At 38.7% G+C, this 15,187-nt stretch overlaps 3 protein-coding genes and 1 pseudogene across 3 annotated transcripts; 2 read left to right on the forward strand and 2 right to left on the reverse strand.

Annotated features, from left to right (window-relative positions):
- On the forward strand, positions 1 to 2,788 carry LOC148907590 (uncharacterized; annotated as a pseudogene).
- Positions 2,789 to 3,803: 1,015 nt separating this feature from the next.
- On the reverse strand, positions 3,804 to 4,681 carry LOC148907591 (uncharacterized). The gene is made up of 3 exons (XM_089036118.1): positions 4,431 to 4,681; positions 4,094 to 4,354; positions 3,804 to 3,996 (listed from the first exon to the last, which is right to left on the reverse strand). The coding sequence occupies exons 1-3, from the start codon at positions 4,679 to 4,681 to the stop codon at positions 3,804 to 3,806; spliced, it is 705 nt and encodes a 234-aa protein (XP_088892244.1).
- A 2,613-nt stretch (positions 4,682 to 7,294) lies between these two features.
- Positions 7,295 to 10,417, reverse strand: LOC148907592 (uncharacterized). Its single transcript, XM_089035680.1, has 2 exons — positions 10,210 to 10,417; positions 7,295 to 10,083 (listed from the first exon to the last, which is right to left on the reverse strand). Exons 1-2 carry the CDS (start codon positions 10,415 to 10,417, stop codon positions 7,295 to 7,297), a joined length of 2,997 nt encoding a protein of 998 aa, XP_088891806.1.
- Positions 10,418 to 12,297: 1,880 nt separating this feature from the next.
- LOC148907593 (uncharacterized) lies at positions 12,298 to 14,995 on the forward strand. The gene has a single exon (XM_089035681.1). The coding sequence runs from the start codon at positions 12,298 to 12,300 to the stop codon at positions 14,716 to 14,718; it is 2,421 nt and encodes an 806-aa protein (XP_088891807.1). The 3' UTR covers positions 14,719 to 14,995.
- The last annotated feature ends 192 nt before the right edge of the window (positions 14,996 to 15,187 follow it).

Genomic DNA, 15,187 nt, shown 5'->3' on the forward strand with positions numbered 1-15,187 from the left:
CTTCAATTCTAACCGGATAAAATAAAACTTTCAAGCAAACTCTGCAACGTCGATGAAGGAATGAGGGAAGCATGTGACGATGAAGAACCACGCTCCAATTCTAGAAACGTGATTGGTCAATTTCAACATGAACTCGAGGCTGCCCTTAGCTAGATATCACTCGATAACTCATCGGCTCAGTCGACAACTCATCGATATCTCATAGAATCAGAAACAGAAACAGAAACAGAAACAGAAACAGAATCAGACAAAGAACCAGAAATTTGGGGTGACAATGCTGAAGACATTTTGAATGACATCAAGAAAAAAGCAATCAATAAGTATGGCCATAACAACCTTGTTGCACTGGTTTGCTTATTTCATTTTGTTCTGGCAAACTACATGCAAGATTAGTGACAATAGTCTTGAATGGCTACTTTGCTTTTTATTTCAATTTCTACAAACCCTTGGTTTGTCATGTAACAATGAATATTTGATTGAGATGGTTATGATTTTTCCAAGCTCTTTGTACCTCCTTCGTCAGTTCGTAAAACTAGACCGGGATGATTTAAAAAAATACGCTGTTTGTCCAGAGTGCTCAAAGTTGTATCATCTTGATGCTTGCACAAGACGCATTGGTGATCGAATTGAAGCAAAGACCTGTACAAATAAGCCATTTAAAAGGGGAAGAAAGAAAGAATGTGGTGCAGTTCTAGCAAGAAAATTTGTAACTGTTAACAATAAAACTGTCTTCTATCCTATGAAAGTCTACTGCATAAAGAGCGTTATAAACCAACTAGAGAGTATTCTAAAAAGGCCAGGTTTGCCAGATTTATGTGAAAAATGGAGAAGACGACAAGTTGATTCAGGAGTCATGGCAGATATCTATGATGGAAGAGTATGGAAAGACTTTCAAGTGTTTGAAGGGAAAGAGTTTTTGAAAGCTAAACATAATATTGCATTGGGGATTAATGTGGATTGATTTCAACCATACAAAAGAAGAAAGGACAGATCTGGTGGAGCCATATACTTGGTAATTCTAAATTTACCAAGAGAAGAACGATATAAGTGGGAAAATGTGATTATTGCTGGAATCAGACCAGAAATGAAAAAGGAGCCCAAAAGCTAAAACATGTTCTTAGACCCTATTGTAGAGGAGCTGAGGGTGCTGTGGAAAGGTGTTCGACTCCAGACCAGTACTAGCAGTGTCCCCCTTGTTCATCGTGCAGCACTACTGTTGGCCTCATCTGATATTCCAGCTTCCCGAAAACTTTGTGGTTTTAAAGGACATTCAGCCCACAGAGGATGCTCAAAATGTTTTAAGTTTTTTCCCAGCACTTTCACAGAAAAAACAGACTACTCAGGTTTTGATGTAAAGAATTGGCCTCCACGTGATAACAGAACTCACAGAAGGCAGGCATTGGAGGTAAAAAATGCTTCAAATGTTACAAATCATGAAAAACTAGCAAAAAAAACATGGTGTCTACTACAGTAGTCTTCTGAAGCTTGAACATTTTGATGCAGTGAGAATGACAGTCATTGATCCCATGCATAATCTGTTCTTGGGAACATCAAAAAAATTTTTCAAGCTTTTGCTGACAGAAGAAATACTTGATAAGAAGGCATTAGAAACATTAGAACAAAAGCTTTCTAGCTTTGATGTTCCAAATGGATTTGGCAGGCTTCCCAAGAATATCTTATCTAATTATGGCTGTTTTACAGCATCACAGTGGAAGAATTGGACGCTTATATACTCAACATACTGCTTAAATGGCCTTATACCTGAAGCTTATTTTCGATGCTGGCAAACATTTGTACTCGCTTGTCAGTACATGGCATGTCCTGTAATATCTGAAGTGGATATTGCTAGAGCAAATGGTTTGTTCATAAAATTTGGCGAACAGTTTGAAAATGTCTTTGGAAAGAAATTCGTAACGCCAAACGTGCACCTCCATTGTCATTTGAAGGGTTGTGTTCTAGACTTTGGGCCAGTTCATGCATTTTGGTGCTTCAGTTTTGAACGTTTCAATGGTATACTTGGAGGTACAGCCATGAATGGAAGGTCAATTAAAGTGCAACTTATGAGAAAGCTTCTAGCAGGTAGATTCGTATTCAATACAGTAATGCCAGAAGAATGTAAAGAGATCGTTCATCCATCCATCCATCCATCCATCCATCCATCCATCCATCCATCCATCCATCCATCCATCCATCCATCCATCCATCCATCCATCCATCCATCCATCCATCCATCCATCCATCCATCCATCCATCCATCCATCCATCCCATCCCATCCCATCCCATCCCATCCCATCCATCCATCCATCCATCCATCTTCACTCCTTTTCGTAACATTTTTTCAAAGTTGACCTTTTGCTAAAATAAGTTAAATTTTTGACTCCTTTTACTGCAGTTAACAAGATAATTAAGAGTTTTCATAAAAGTAGGAATTTCAGGTGTAAAGCTTTTTTTGTCTTGGAATATCAAGAAAAAGTAAGCAAAAATGTTACGAAAAGGAACATGCCTCTGGTTTCTGTTAGGAAAATGCCCTAAAATTCGAAAATATGCAAAAGCATGGGGATAGATCAAGAATATAGCAATGCATCATGGCCCTATTGTTACCAGATAAGTTTTGAAAACAGTTTAAATTTGAAACTTTTGAATCAAGTGTAGGTATATGAAATTCATATCGCACTAGGGTTTCAGAAAATTTCAAAACATGCAAAAAACGAGTGGAGTTACAAATACTGGTATAACTTTGTATTGCTTTCAGCTATTGCGTTTCTTTCAACGGAGCATTTAGATTAAGAGTTGAACTAAGTATTGTGTGAACTTGAAGAAATTTTGAAAAGATGTTAAAAAGTTACAGCGATTTTTGGGATAAATTGTTTGTTTTGATAAGATCATAAAAATCAGGGTTTTTGGACGAATCTATCGCATCCGTGCAAACTGAAATTCTGGCTTCGATATATCAGGGCTAGTTAAAAACTACGGTGCTTTAGATTGCAGCATTATATGTTAATAACATATGACAGTATGACAAAAAAAGATTGTAACCATTTGGAATTTTAATTTTTTTCCCTAGCACGTCAAAAATACCCAAAAGTTACAAAAAGGAACATTTACAGGGAGGTGGGAAGATATCAGTTTTTAAATGATTTAAATGCTTTTTGTTTTGGTTTCTATGGTGTTTCCTGATATGTTAATCTTTAATGAATGTAACAATTACAGGCATTTCACGACAACCCTTTTTCTGATTTTTTTACCGTTATAAGTAAGAGGTTACGAAAAGGAACACGGTGTAAAAACGCAGTAAAAACAACTACTACATTAGAGATTTCCGATTTAGCGGATTATAGGCGGAATAGGCATATACTAACGGAATAGGTACATCGTGTAGCTGATGCGTTGTGAATTCAGTCAAACCGTTAAATAGGTGCCGTAAACTAAATCAAACTAACTTCTGAATCGTCTTTGTATTTATATAGGGTATTTTTTTCCCCGATTTCTCGTCAACGAGCATCCCTATCCTCTTTATCCTGAAGGACCTCTCAATCTCTGGGCCCCGAGCTTCACTGCATGTTAATCGTAGCTACCAAGAAATGAGTCTGACTTTCCACTTAATGACAAGAAAACTATTTTAATAATTTGTAGTCAGCTACAAGACAATAATACTGAATATTCCATTCTTCATCAGACAGATACAAAACGTAATTGCTACAATTAAGACAAATAAATATTCTAGTCTTCATCAGACAGATATCATGTTAGCATGTCATATATACGTACAAAACGTAACTGCCACAAAAGACAAATAAATATTCTAGTCTTCGTCAGAAGACACCAAACCATGAATAGTCCTCCAGCTTGCCAAAGCTTTCTTATGCTCTCGAGCAGCAGTTTGAGCTGACTCGAGAACACCAGGGATTGCATCCAGCAAGCGGTCAAGTCTATCCTCTCTCGTCACTTTTTGTCTTTTGCTAGACTTGTTCTCCGGCTTCACTGAAGTTCTTTTCCTAAGATAAAAACAACACATGAAAACCACGTTTTACAAGCCATATCTAAGAATTTGAGCACAAATTATTACAAAATATTAAATTATTATCAAATTACCTATCTTCCTCTTTCTCAAGTTCCCTTCTATTGTTGATCTTCTTGAGAATTTCTGTCGAGTCGTCATGCTGTAGGTTTTTGTCATCCACGTCAACCACATACTTCGTTTCCCTAGTATTAATAGCCTTACAAATTTCTGCAATTTCTTGTTTAGCACTTTCCTCGCTGCTAGATTGAGAAGACTCGTATTCATCATCAATTATTTTTGATGTTGATGGTGTTTCCCGCTGCGTTTTGTCTGTTGACGTGGTATCGTCATTCCTATAAGAATAATTTCATATTATTATCCTTTTAACTTACGGAAAGCACTTTGCACCTGTTTAATAATTGATTGTACCTTGTAAGTAGAGCGTTGTTGAGCAGTTTAGAAGCTCGTTTTCTTAGGCGCTCTTGTAAAGCCTTGCAAGCGGACTTATCCTCGACCAAATACTGGTCTCCTGCTTCTCCCATCACTTCTGCGTGTCGTCTCATGTAGCTCAACACGCTTTTCCACTCTCTCCCACATGTATTTACAGCCTGAAGAATGAGAATATCCTCCAGTTCTGTATAATTTCTTCTTGCTTTTCTTTGTTTTTTCACGTTTTCCATCGTGTTCAATGTTCTTGTACGAATGATGAAAAGAGTGCCTTGCTAGCAAACGTGCCCACGTGCGCTAAGTGTGAATGTTATCAACCTTCTTGTGTTTCCTAATTGTGTTTGTGTTTTGTTTCCTAATTATGTTAATAATAATGCATACATTCTAAGTGCACGCACGCTTTGACAAGTTGTAGCAAATTATTTGCATATCTTCGCCTTTGTAAAAGTTTATAGGTATTTATTAAGTTCAAAACAAGTAATGGATGTTCCTCCTTTCCCAACCTTTGTTGTGATGACGCTGTTGTCTGTGGTTACAGTTGTAAAACTTGTGCTCCAAAGATCACCACGCCTAGTTCCTCTATTTCCTACCCATGTTATAGGGAATCTGCTCATAGCACTTCTTATGCTGGTCTCTATAGTACCAACAGGGAGATTTAACCTCTTAGCCCGACTTCTTGGTAATCAGCTTCTTCACCGCCAAAACAATGGCATCGATATTTATCGTTTAGTACGGAGCTACCCACGCGTTTTTTGGTACATGACCGGGGAAACACCTGAATCCTTTGATGCTATTATACGAAGAATAGCCGTAGACGTTACTCTTCCAAGACATACACCTCGAGTACCAGCAACTAATAGACGAAGAGCTTGCAAACTTGACGTCACAAACAGAGTCCTCATGGTTGTTATGTGGCTAAGGCAATACCCGAAACTGTACGTCCTCGCATTCATCTTTAGAATAAGCAAAAGTACCGTTGCTGAAGAAATCTATCATATCGTTCCAATTCTGTTTGTCCGCTATCAAAATTTTATCACATGGCACTCTCTAAGGGTTTGGAGTAACTTTCTGGACACTCTGCCACATTTTTCAAACGCTGTAGGTATGATAGACGCCACGACACACAGAATTCAAAGACCATCTGGCCCAAGACAAGCAGAGTTTTATAGAGGCGACAAGAAATACCACTTTATAAGTACGCAAATAGTAATCGATGCAGACGGATTGATAGTACTACTTGTAGCTGGGTAAGTTTGTAGACTTGTCTAGGTTTAAGATAGTAATGAATGAATGGATGGATGGATGGATGGATGGATGGATGGATGGATGGATGGATGGATGGATGGATGGATGGGTGGGTGGATGGATGGATGGGTGGATGGGTGGGTGGGTGGGTGGATGGATGGATGGATGGATGGATGGATGGATGGATGGATGAGTGAATGAATGAATGATTATGATGGTCATAACGATATGATTTACCCTGACACATTTGTTTACTACTGAAAGATAAATGCATACATTTTTCAGTTTTCCGGGGCGTATGAACGATGCAGAAACATTCAGACGACTTCCTGCTATAGGACACAGGAGAATAAGAAATCTTCCACAACGAGCAAGGCTGCTTGCTGATGGGGGATATGCTAACCGCCCTCCTCTCATTACACCAAGACGTATTGCCCACAACAGAAGACAGCGAGATGCTAACAGGGCCCTGAGATCACTTCGTATCCGAGTGGAGCACACTATTGGTTCTCTTAAAGTATATTCGGCTTCCTCAGACATCTTTCGTCACGAGACCGTTCCAACCCATCGTAGTAGCAACCTGTGGATTTCTTGCAAATCGAAGGAGACTAATTCTTAGAGGACTGTAGGAAAGAGAATATCAACTCGTTTCTTTACAGACTGATTTCCCCCTAACGATACAATTTGTGGAATATTCGAGAAACTTTGATAACGTTTCGTCAACCTCTTTCTTTCCAAAGACTTTGCTTACAAGTGTAACTTGGATTTTTCATTGTAGATTTGAGAACACTGAAGTATGAAGGCCGATTTACACGGTACAACGTTTGCTTACGAGTGTCGCATGCAATCTGCAAACGTTGTACCGTGTAAATCGGCCTTAACAATTTTAGTTGATATAATACATGTTCGTCAGCAAAAATAATTTGTTTATTTGTTTGTTGAGTATAGACTGATTGTGTACTCATATCAACAAACCATATTTTAGTTCAAAAAGGTCATATAAAACAGTACCAGTTCAGAATATTAAGTAAAAAAATAGTGCTCGTTAAGCAATAGAAAACAAAACATTTACTGAGTTAACCTATATTCTGAGTAGCATGAGTATCAGGCTCTCCGGGAGAGGGGAAAGAGAGAGCCGGCTTCCTTCCCTTCTCTCCCCCTCCCCCTCGGAAGACCTGATACTCAGGCTATATTCCGGGTGGATTAATGAGCGTGGAATATACTGTCGCTAATCCGCTAAATCGGAAATCTCTATTTCTTTGTTTGATGGCTTATAACGGACTTATTTGTGCAGAAAATCTGTAACAGAGCACTTATGTTTTAGCGTAAAATCATATTAAATGCACAAGCTATTAACAATATTAACAGTAACTGACAACAGACATAATATCCATTTGGCGTTCGCATGCAGGCATAACATTGCGCGACTGTGCCTCACCAATGCAATATGTAAACTGTACCTAACAACGTTTGATGCTTAAAACTTCGGTTTAACTTCAACTATTCAACTCATGAATAAAATCAACAACAGTTGTAATAAAACGATATAATAACTCAGTTGCTTAAACCCTCTGTGTTAAATGTTTTTGTCATAAGTAACTTTAGAAGCGACCAGACACAACCTCCCTTTTGACAGCACTCCTAGCAATTTTTCTACACTCTGTGCGGATCTTGTCACAGAGCTGCTGATGTGTAAACCCTACTATTGCTTCTATTGCTTCCTCGTCCTCTTCTATTCTTTTTGAGACTGTTTGTCTGTCAACTCTGGCATTGCTTTCAATCAAGTCTCTAAACAACCTCCAATATATCTCCGTCTGATCATCTGTGAAGGTTGCTCCACCTTTCTTGCTTACACCAGAAGTATATAAGGAAACATTGTCGTCGTCGTTCAGTGTACGCTGTACTCTTTGCTGCGTCGTTTCTGTCTCAGTCGGAAGCTCTGCTGATGCCTTTTCGTTGCTTTTCTGTGCCCTGATTAAGGACCTGACCTTGTCAACTATTTTATCAGGTGCTATTTTCCCGAAGAGCGCATTGCCTTCAATTTTGGCCTTTACCTTTTCCACTGTTATGCATTTCTTCTGTATATCATTTGCAAAAATGGTAGCAATGGCAGAATTTTCTTTTTCAGTCCACTGGTATCTCCTCGTTGTTACTGTCTCTTCTGAATTTCCTGCTACAGACTTCTCCTGGACTCCCTTCTCTTCCAAGTCGATCTTGGAAGCAGCCATGCTGATTTGAAGTTCTTGGCCTTGTTGTTTTGCTGGTGATATCATGTTTTGGCTGGTCTCTTTAGAAACTCCTTTTGTTCTTTCTGATCCATTACGTGGAGTGTACATGATCTTCCTAAGGACCTGTGATGTTTTAGCAGCGTTTTTTGTCTTTTGACGAATTCGGTAGAACTTCTCTGCTGTCTTGGTGTGTTGGCCCATCAGATCAGCCAGATCATCCTTTAAGTGTCCATGCTCTTCATGAACCACAGATACTGCTGCCTTTCGGAATGATGCTGCATTCACCCTATCAAGCTTTTTCCCACCAGCTTTATGCCAGCAGGAGTTCAGTTGGGCCGAAATCATAGATGACGACATTGGTTTTGCCATCCAACTGATGAATACTTTATCTTGTTTGCTGGTACCAGCCCCTGGTAGCTTGTTTCGCATGTACTTCACAAAAGCATTCAACCACTTGAGAACAGTAGGACTTAGTACCACTACAGCTGGACCGTGAGAAATTAGATTCTTGTGTTTCATGACCATGACAACCACTTGATCTCCATCTTGTTTAGCGTTTTCTAATTCCCCAAGGGTCATGTTGGAGAGCGGCCCTGCTCTACAGGCATTTTCAATGCATAAAAGCGTTGTGAGATGATCTCTTACAAGGCAATAATCACTCTGGGCTGGTAAAGGGGGCGCACTCTTTTCCATATATTGTCCCAGGGTGGAAACTGCCTTCCTGGCATGCTCTGATTTATTAAAGTTTTGCACGTCTTCAGGCTTGATTAGCTTCTCGAAGTCTTCTCTCAGCTTTTCCCATCTTCTTTCAGCTAATGGGGCTTTAAAGGAGCACATCCACTCTTGGACTTGTTCACGAACCTTGGAAGCCTGATCTTTTATTGCTTCTAGACCCCTCGGCCTCTCAACAATGATGAATCTCAGAAATCTTGAAAGGGAACCCAAATAAGCTTTGCAGGTCCCAGGCTTTTTAACTTTTTCCATCTTGGCTAACCATTTATCTCGGATGTCTTTCTTGTTCAATAGTGAAGAAACATTTCGGTTAATAGGATCAACACAGCTGATTATAGTAGAAACCTGAGATACATACTGCCTTGCTGTTCGTAGTTCCCTTCGACCGCCGTCTATTCCTTGTAACCAATTCTTGAAATCTTCGAGGGTTTGTTCTGTCTTTGAATTCCCACATGCAGCAGCACTAGCTTCTCTGTTATCATTTAATTCCAATTCCTCTTCATCTTCCCACTCATCCCCCTCACTTTCATCGCTTTCCTCTGTGGGTTCATACTCCTCGTCATCATAGCTATTACGACTACTAATAGAGTAAGACTCTGAATCAAGCCTACCTATGGTAGCTGCAATTTTCCTCTTGGGGCGCTCTAAAGTAATCTTGGAAGTTTCAGAGCCAGAACACTTATCTTTCACTGTTCCTTTATCACTGGCATTTAGTTGTGTTTTTCCGCTTGTTTTATTCCATATGATTGGAATAGATTGTTCTCCTGGTAATGCATTTTGTCGAGTAGGAAGATACAGAGGTTCTTTGCCATGAACTCTGTTAAGTATCTGTTTAAAAACAACACTTCTTCGCTCATTTGTATTTGGTGAGGGGGGAATAATACCTGGGTCACTTCCAGCTTGATCATTTTGAATGTGTTCTTCATTTTCTTCGTTTTCATCCTCATCTTCTGAAGAATTCACCACTTCCTTTTGTCTTTTGTGTGTCTTTCTTGACGGTGTTGAAGAATGCGACTCACTGAAAGTGAAACTGGATTCCATTTCTTTTGTTTTAGCACCAACCTCCTTGCAGCCAAATCTCATGATAGCTTTGGCTTTTTCAGACTTGTTATGAATGAGCTTTGCTAATGCGTCTTCTTCATCACACGACAATGAGGATGTCATTGTACTATTTTGGTCTTCATTATTATAATCATCTACTTGTGATTCAGCATCACTTTCCTTGCCTGACGATGACGATGCAGAAGAAATTGAAACTGGATCTAGATCTTCGTTGAGTTCTTCAAATCTTGCGCTCTTCAAATACTCTCTGTAACATGGATCATGTCTAGAAAGCTTGTGCTTATCTCTCAGGTGGTTATGTATTCTTCGTACGACGAGATTACAATCAGGATAGGGGCACACCCTACGCTTAAATTCCCTTTTCTTGACTGTTGCATTCTCTTCTTCTTTGTTCTGGATTTTAGGTTTCAAGGACATAGTTATTTCTGCTTCTTTCTCGCTCATGCTATGCCGCAATTTTAAATGCCTATGCATATCAACTGCTGATAGCCTACACCCTTTGACTGGGCAGGGTGTTTTCTTTGCCCTTGCCCTTAGATTAAAAAGAGACATTGCTTCCAAAGCTTTTTCACGACTCCATTTGTGAGTTTTAGTTAGGTGGCGGGGAAGATGTACCACTGACTTTTTGCATATTGGTACAGGGCAAGTATGCTTTTGTCGCTTTTTGGGGTTTTTCCATGGGGTAGAAGCATTGTCGGTCATCTGGTTTTTGTTAAAAGATTAATAAAAATCATTATGTCGTACCTTAAATTTTCAAGTTAAAGCATCAAATAGCATATCCAGAAAAGCATTCATTACAATCATTCATCAAGAAATCATTCTTATTCTGTTGTCCATCCCCTCACATGTGTTACTGGATATTCTAGGGTGCTATGGGGGGCACCCATACAAATATCCAGAGCATTTCATCCGCATGGTGTTGGGGCAAGTATATATTGCACTTACCTTTATTGGAAAATATTCGTCAACCGGAGTTACATATATTCCACATCAAAATATCCTACTTACCTCATGCTGCAACTTGTTACAATGTGGGATGTTAATGACATTCGATAAAATTCAAGTATCATATTTACAAGCATGTAAAGTAGTAGGATAAAAGGGAAATAATGTTTTTATTCATTTTGTTCTGCATATGAAATATTTGCCCTTTAACATATCAAGAAATCACAAGACATGCGCACTTAATAGTTAAATTAACACATGGCTCTGCGTTGATGGAAAAAAAAAGATAAATTGGTGCCTTACTATGGCAACTTTAAAAAGTATAAAATCGTTTCGTTTTTCACAAACAAATGTAAACACAGTCGAAAAACTCATCAATTATTATGTCTACGGAAACAAATTCACACATACTATTGTAAAAATAAATACACATAATCATTCTAGCCTACCTAGTTAAAATACAAAAAACACGTTCCTTTTTGTAACGTAGGAGTTCCTTTTTGTAACCTATCAAGGTTACAAAAAGGAACAAGGAGGTTACAAAAAGGAACAAGGAGCTTACAAAAAGGAACAAGGAGGTTACAAAAAGGAACATAGAGGTTACAAAAAGGAACATAGAGGTTACAAAAAGGAACATAGAGGTTACAAAAAGGAACATAGAGGTTACAAAAAGGAACATAGAGGTTACAAAAAGGAAATTTGTTCCTTTTTGTAACGGAAGAAGGTTACAAAAAGGAACACGTTCCTTTTGGTAACATCTATTAGTTACAAAAAGGAACAAATTTCCTTTTTCTAACCTTGTTCCGTTACAAAAAGGAACATGAATCTACCCATCCATCCATCCATCCATCCATCCATCCACCCATCCATCCACCCACCCACTCTCTACATTGGGCGCTGCCTGTGAACGAAACACGACGTGCTCCTTGCGCAAGCCACCATCCCCACAAACAAATAAATTCGATACATCCATCAAAAGTGAAAGTGGGCACATTTTATTATGAACGTGTTTCCTGTGGATTTAAACAGGGTTCCCACGGTCAGGGAAAAGTCAGGGAATTCTGATTTTTTTTCAAGGTCAGGGAATTGTCAGGGAATTTGGATTTTAGTCAGGGAAATTTGCAATTTATTAAAAAGTCAGGGAAAAGTCAGGGAATTTTTGTCATCATTCTCAAATTCTTCTTGGCGATAATATTGTAATTTCACTCCCAAACGAAACTTCCCAAATGTTCCCGATGTATATTTTTATTTATTTGGATTTCCTGTGGTAAAACATGAAAAGGTGAGTTGGATACCAGTTGTGGATTCCCTGTGGTGAAACTGGGTACGAGTTTTAGTCGGCCATCTTGGAATGCTAGCGAAGGTAGTGTTGGAATGCTATTGGAATACTATTTTTTATGGATTTCTTTTCAATCATTTTTAACAAAACTTTTAATTATATATATTCAAAGTGTTTTTGTTAAATAAAAGTTAGTTTTTATAGTTTTTTCTAGCATTGGCTAATAGTTTTCATCATTTTAAAGCACTTATGATAAGCTTAATACACATTTGACTTGTTAAAGAGTTAAATTCACATCAGGATTTTGCTTAAATTCATTTACAAGTACGCTTGATTTTTCTTTTTCGTTAATTTGTAGATGAGTAATGCAAAGCGAACAGTATTTAATAAGCTATGGCTTCAAGACCCACTATTTGCATGGGTTGCACACGTGAAAGAATCAACTAAAGCAAGGTGTAAAATATGCTCTGTTACATTTGAACTTGGAAATATGGGAAAACAAGCATTGATTAGTCATGCTAAAGGAAAGAAACACATTTGGAGAGTGGGTGTGTCAGCTCAACAAAACTATCTGAACTCTTTTGTCAATGTTCAAAACCAAGAATCTAGTAAAATGGCCTCTTCTACAGTAGATAGTACAATGACTGTACCGCCTCCTCCCCCTGATCTTCCTGAAGGTGCTGGTGTGTCTGATTCTTCCTCTAAAGGCACAATTAAAAGCTTTGTTATCAAAGATGAAACACTAAGAGCAGAGGTACTTTGGGCCATAAAAGTCCTCATGTCTCACTATTCCTGTAATAGTAGTGCAGGCACTGACAAGTTGTTTTCTAATATGTTCCCAGACAGTCTCATTGCCAAACAATTCCAATGTGGAGCAACAAAGTGTACATACTTAATTTGCTTTGGCATTGCCCCATATTTTCATGATGAATTAATTCAAAAACTTCAAGAACAAGGAACAATGTATGTTATCTCATTTGATGAATCATTAAACAAAGTGATCCAGAAAGAGCAAATGGATCTGATTGTTCGCTTTTGGGACATTAAAAAGAATAGAGTTGTATCCAGATACATTGATTCCCAGTTCCTTGGTCATACAAGAGCTGTGGATTTACTTGAAAGCTTCAAGTTAGCTCTACAAAAGCTAAACCCTGTCAACCTTGTCCAGGTATCCATGGACGGGCCAAACGTCAATTGGAAATTTTTTGAGGACCTATTAGAAGATAGAGAACAGACTGATCCAGATCTTCCGAAGCTTATTAATATTGGTGCCTGTGGGTTACATGTGGTACATGAGGCATTTAAGTATGGTGCTACAGCCACAGGTTGGAGACTTGATAAACTCCTTAGATCTCTCTGGTATACATTTTCAGATTCACCAGCTAAAAGAGAAGATTATGAAGCTCTATCTGGGAGTTCTAAATGGCCACTAAGATTTTGTGGAACAAGGTGGCTGGAAGATTTGCCAGTGGCAGAACGAGCAGTGCTTATCTGGCCAGATATCAAGAAATATGTTACAGAAGTGACAAAACTACCAAAGAGCAAGATACCTACAAGCCAGTCCTTCAAAAATCTGCAAGAATTCATTCAAGATCCACTTATTGTTGCAAAGCTTCAGTTCTTTATTTGCATTGCAAGAATCCTTGAGCCTTTTTTGAAGAAATTTCAAACTGACCAGCCCATGGTTCCTTTCCTGGCACAAGAGTTGCAAACCATCCTCGAGGCAATCCTTACCAAGTTTGTAAACAAATCTGTCCTGGAAGGTGCAATAACATGTACTAAACTGGCTAACATTGATGTCATGAAGAAAGACAACCTTCTGCCAGCCAAGAAGGTAGATATAGGATTTGCTGCAAAGATGTCAATGCAAAAGATGGAGAGTACTAAGGAAGCCACTCCTTTACAAATCTTGGAATTTCAAAGCAATTGCCTCATCTTTCTGCAGCAATTATCTAGAAAAGTAATGGAAAGATCCCCTTTGAAGTACAAAATGGCTAGGAATCTGGTGTCCCTAAACCCCATGTACATAGCATCAAGCCCAGAATCTGCTACAACCCGGTTCTCAAATGTTCTGCAGCAGCTGATATCACACAAATTGAAATCTACACACTTTTGTGATTCTGTCCTACAGCAGTACAAGGCATTTATAGCTGATGTTGGGAGGTATCATAAAGATGACTTTAGGTCCTATGACCCATCGGACAAAGGTCTTGATGTTTTCCTAGCTGAATACTTACATCAGAAGCCACAGTATGCAGACCTATGGTTAACAATGAAGATGCTGCTCATCATGTCCCATGGTCAATCATGTGTTGAGAGAGGATTCTCAGACAACAAAGACATCATGAGCAACAATATGCACCAAGATACATTGGTTGGCTTTCGCAGAGCTCACAGTGGCATCAGAAGTCTAGATTGTCCTATTGAAGAATGTATCACAAAAGAGCTTCTCACTTCTTGCAAACATGCTCATGGTAGATACAAGTCATGTTTGGCAGTTAAGAAATTATCAGTAGAAATTAGCCAAAAAGAAGGCTTGAAAAGAAAAATTGAAGAAGACATAAGACAAGCCAGAAAGAAAAAGCATAGGCTTGAAACGACAGCTAATGCTCTCGTTAAGGAAGCAGATGAACTTGCTGCAGATGCAGAAAAGAGAAATGACCTCGGTGTTCTTGTGAAGTCCAATGCCCTACGAACGAAATCAAGGGAAAAGAGAAAAGAAATGGAAAAGGAAGAGCACAATATCGATCGTCTTCAGAAGGAACTGAAAACAGTTTAGAAAGGAAATCATCGAATCATGAGACTGAATGCCTACAAAAGAAACCAAAAACAATAAAAGAACTGCGATAATTTTCGTTGCTGTTGCTATTGTCCATGTACATTATTTGTTTGTAATTTTAAAAGTTTTTTACCTCACATGGATTAATTAATTATTAATTAAAAGTACTAAATAGAAGTTTGCCACTTGGTCATGGAAAAATTACTTTTGGTCAGGGAAAAGTCAGTGAAAAGTCAGGGAATTTTAATTTTTGATATGAGTGGGAACCCTGTTAAAGGAAAAGGAAAGACGTGTTGAGTCTGCAGTTCAGAAAGTAAGTAAAGTGCTACATATTAATTCAAGGAAACGGGATTCTTTAGTGAAATTATTCTATTAGCCTTAGTACCTTTTTGTGTCGTCTGCCTTTTTCCTGCTGGGGAAGGGCACGCTCTTGCCACGTGCCCTTTCCCCCGGCACCTGTGGCAGGTCT

Source organism: Actinia tenebrosa, unplaced genomic scaffold, assembly GCF_029948245.1.
Source record: "Actinia tenebrosa isolate PJP-AT-01 unplaced genomic scaffold, QUT_ActTen_1.0 PGA_scaffold3__52_contigs__length_22856419, whole genome shotgun sequence".
Lineage (NCBI taxonomy): Eukaryota > Metazoa > Cnidaria > Anthozoa > Actiniaria > Actiniidae > Actinia > Actinia tenebrosa.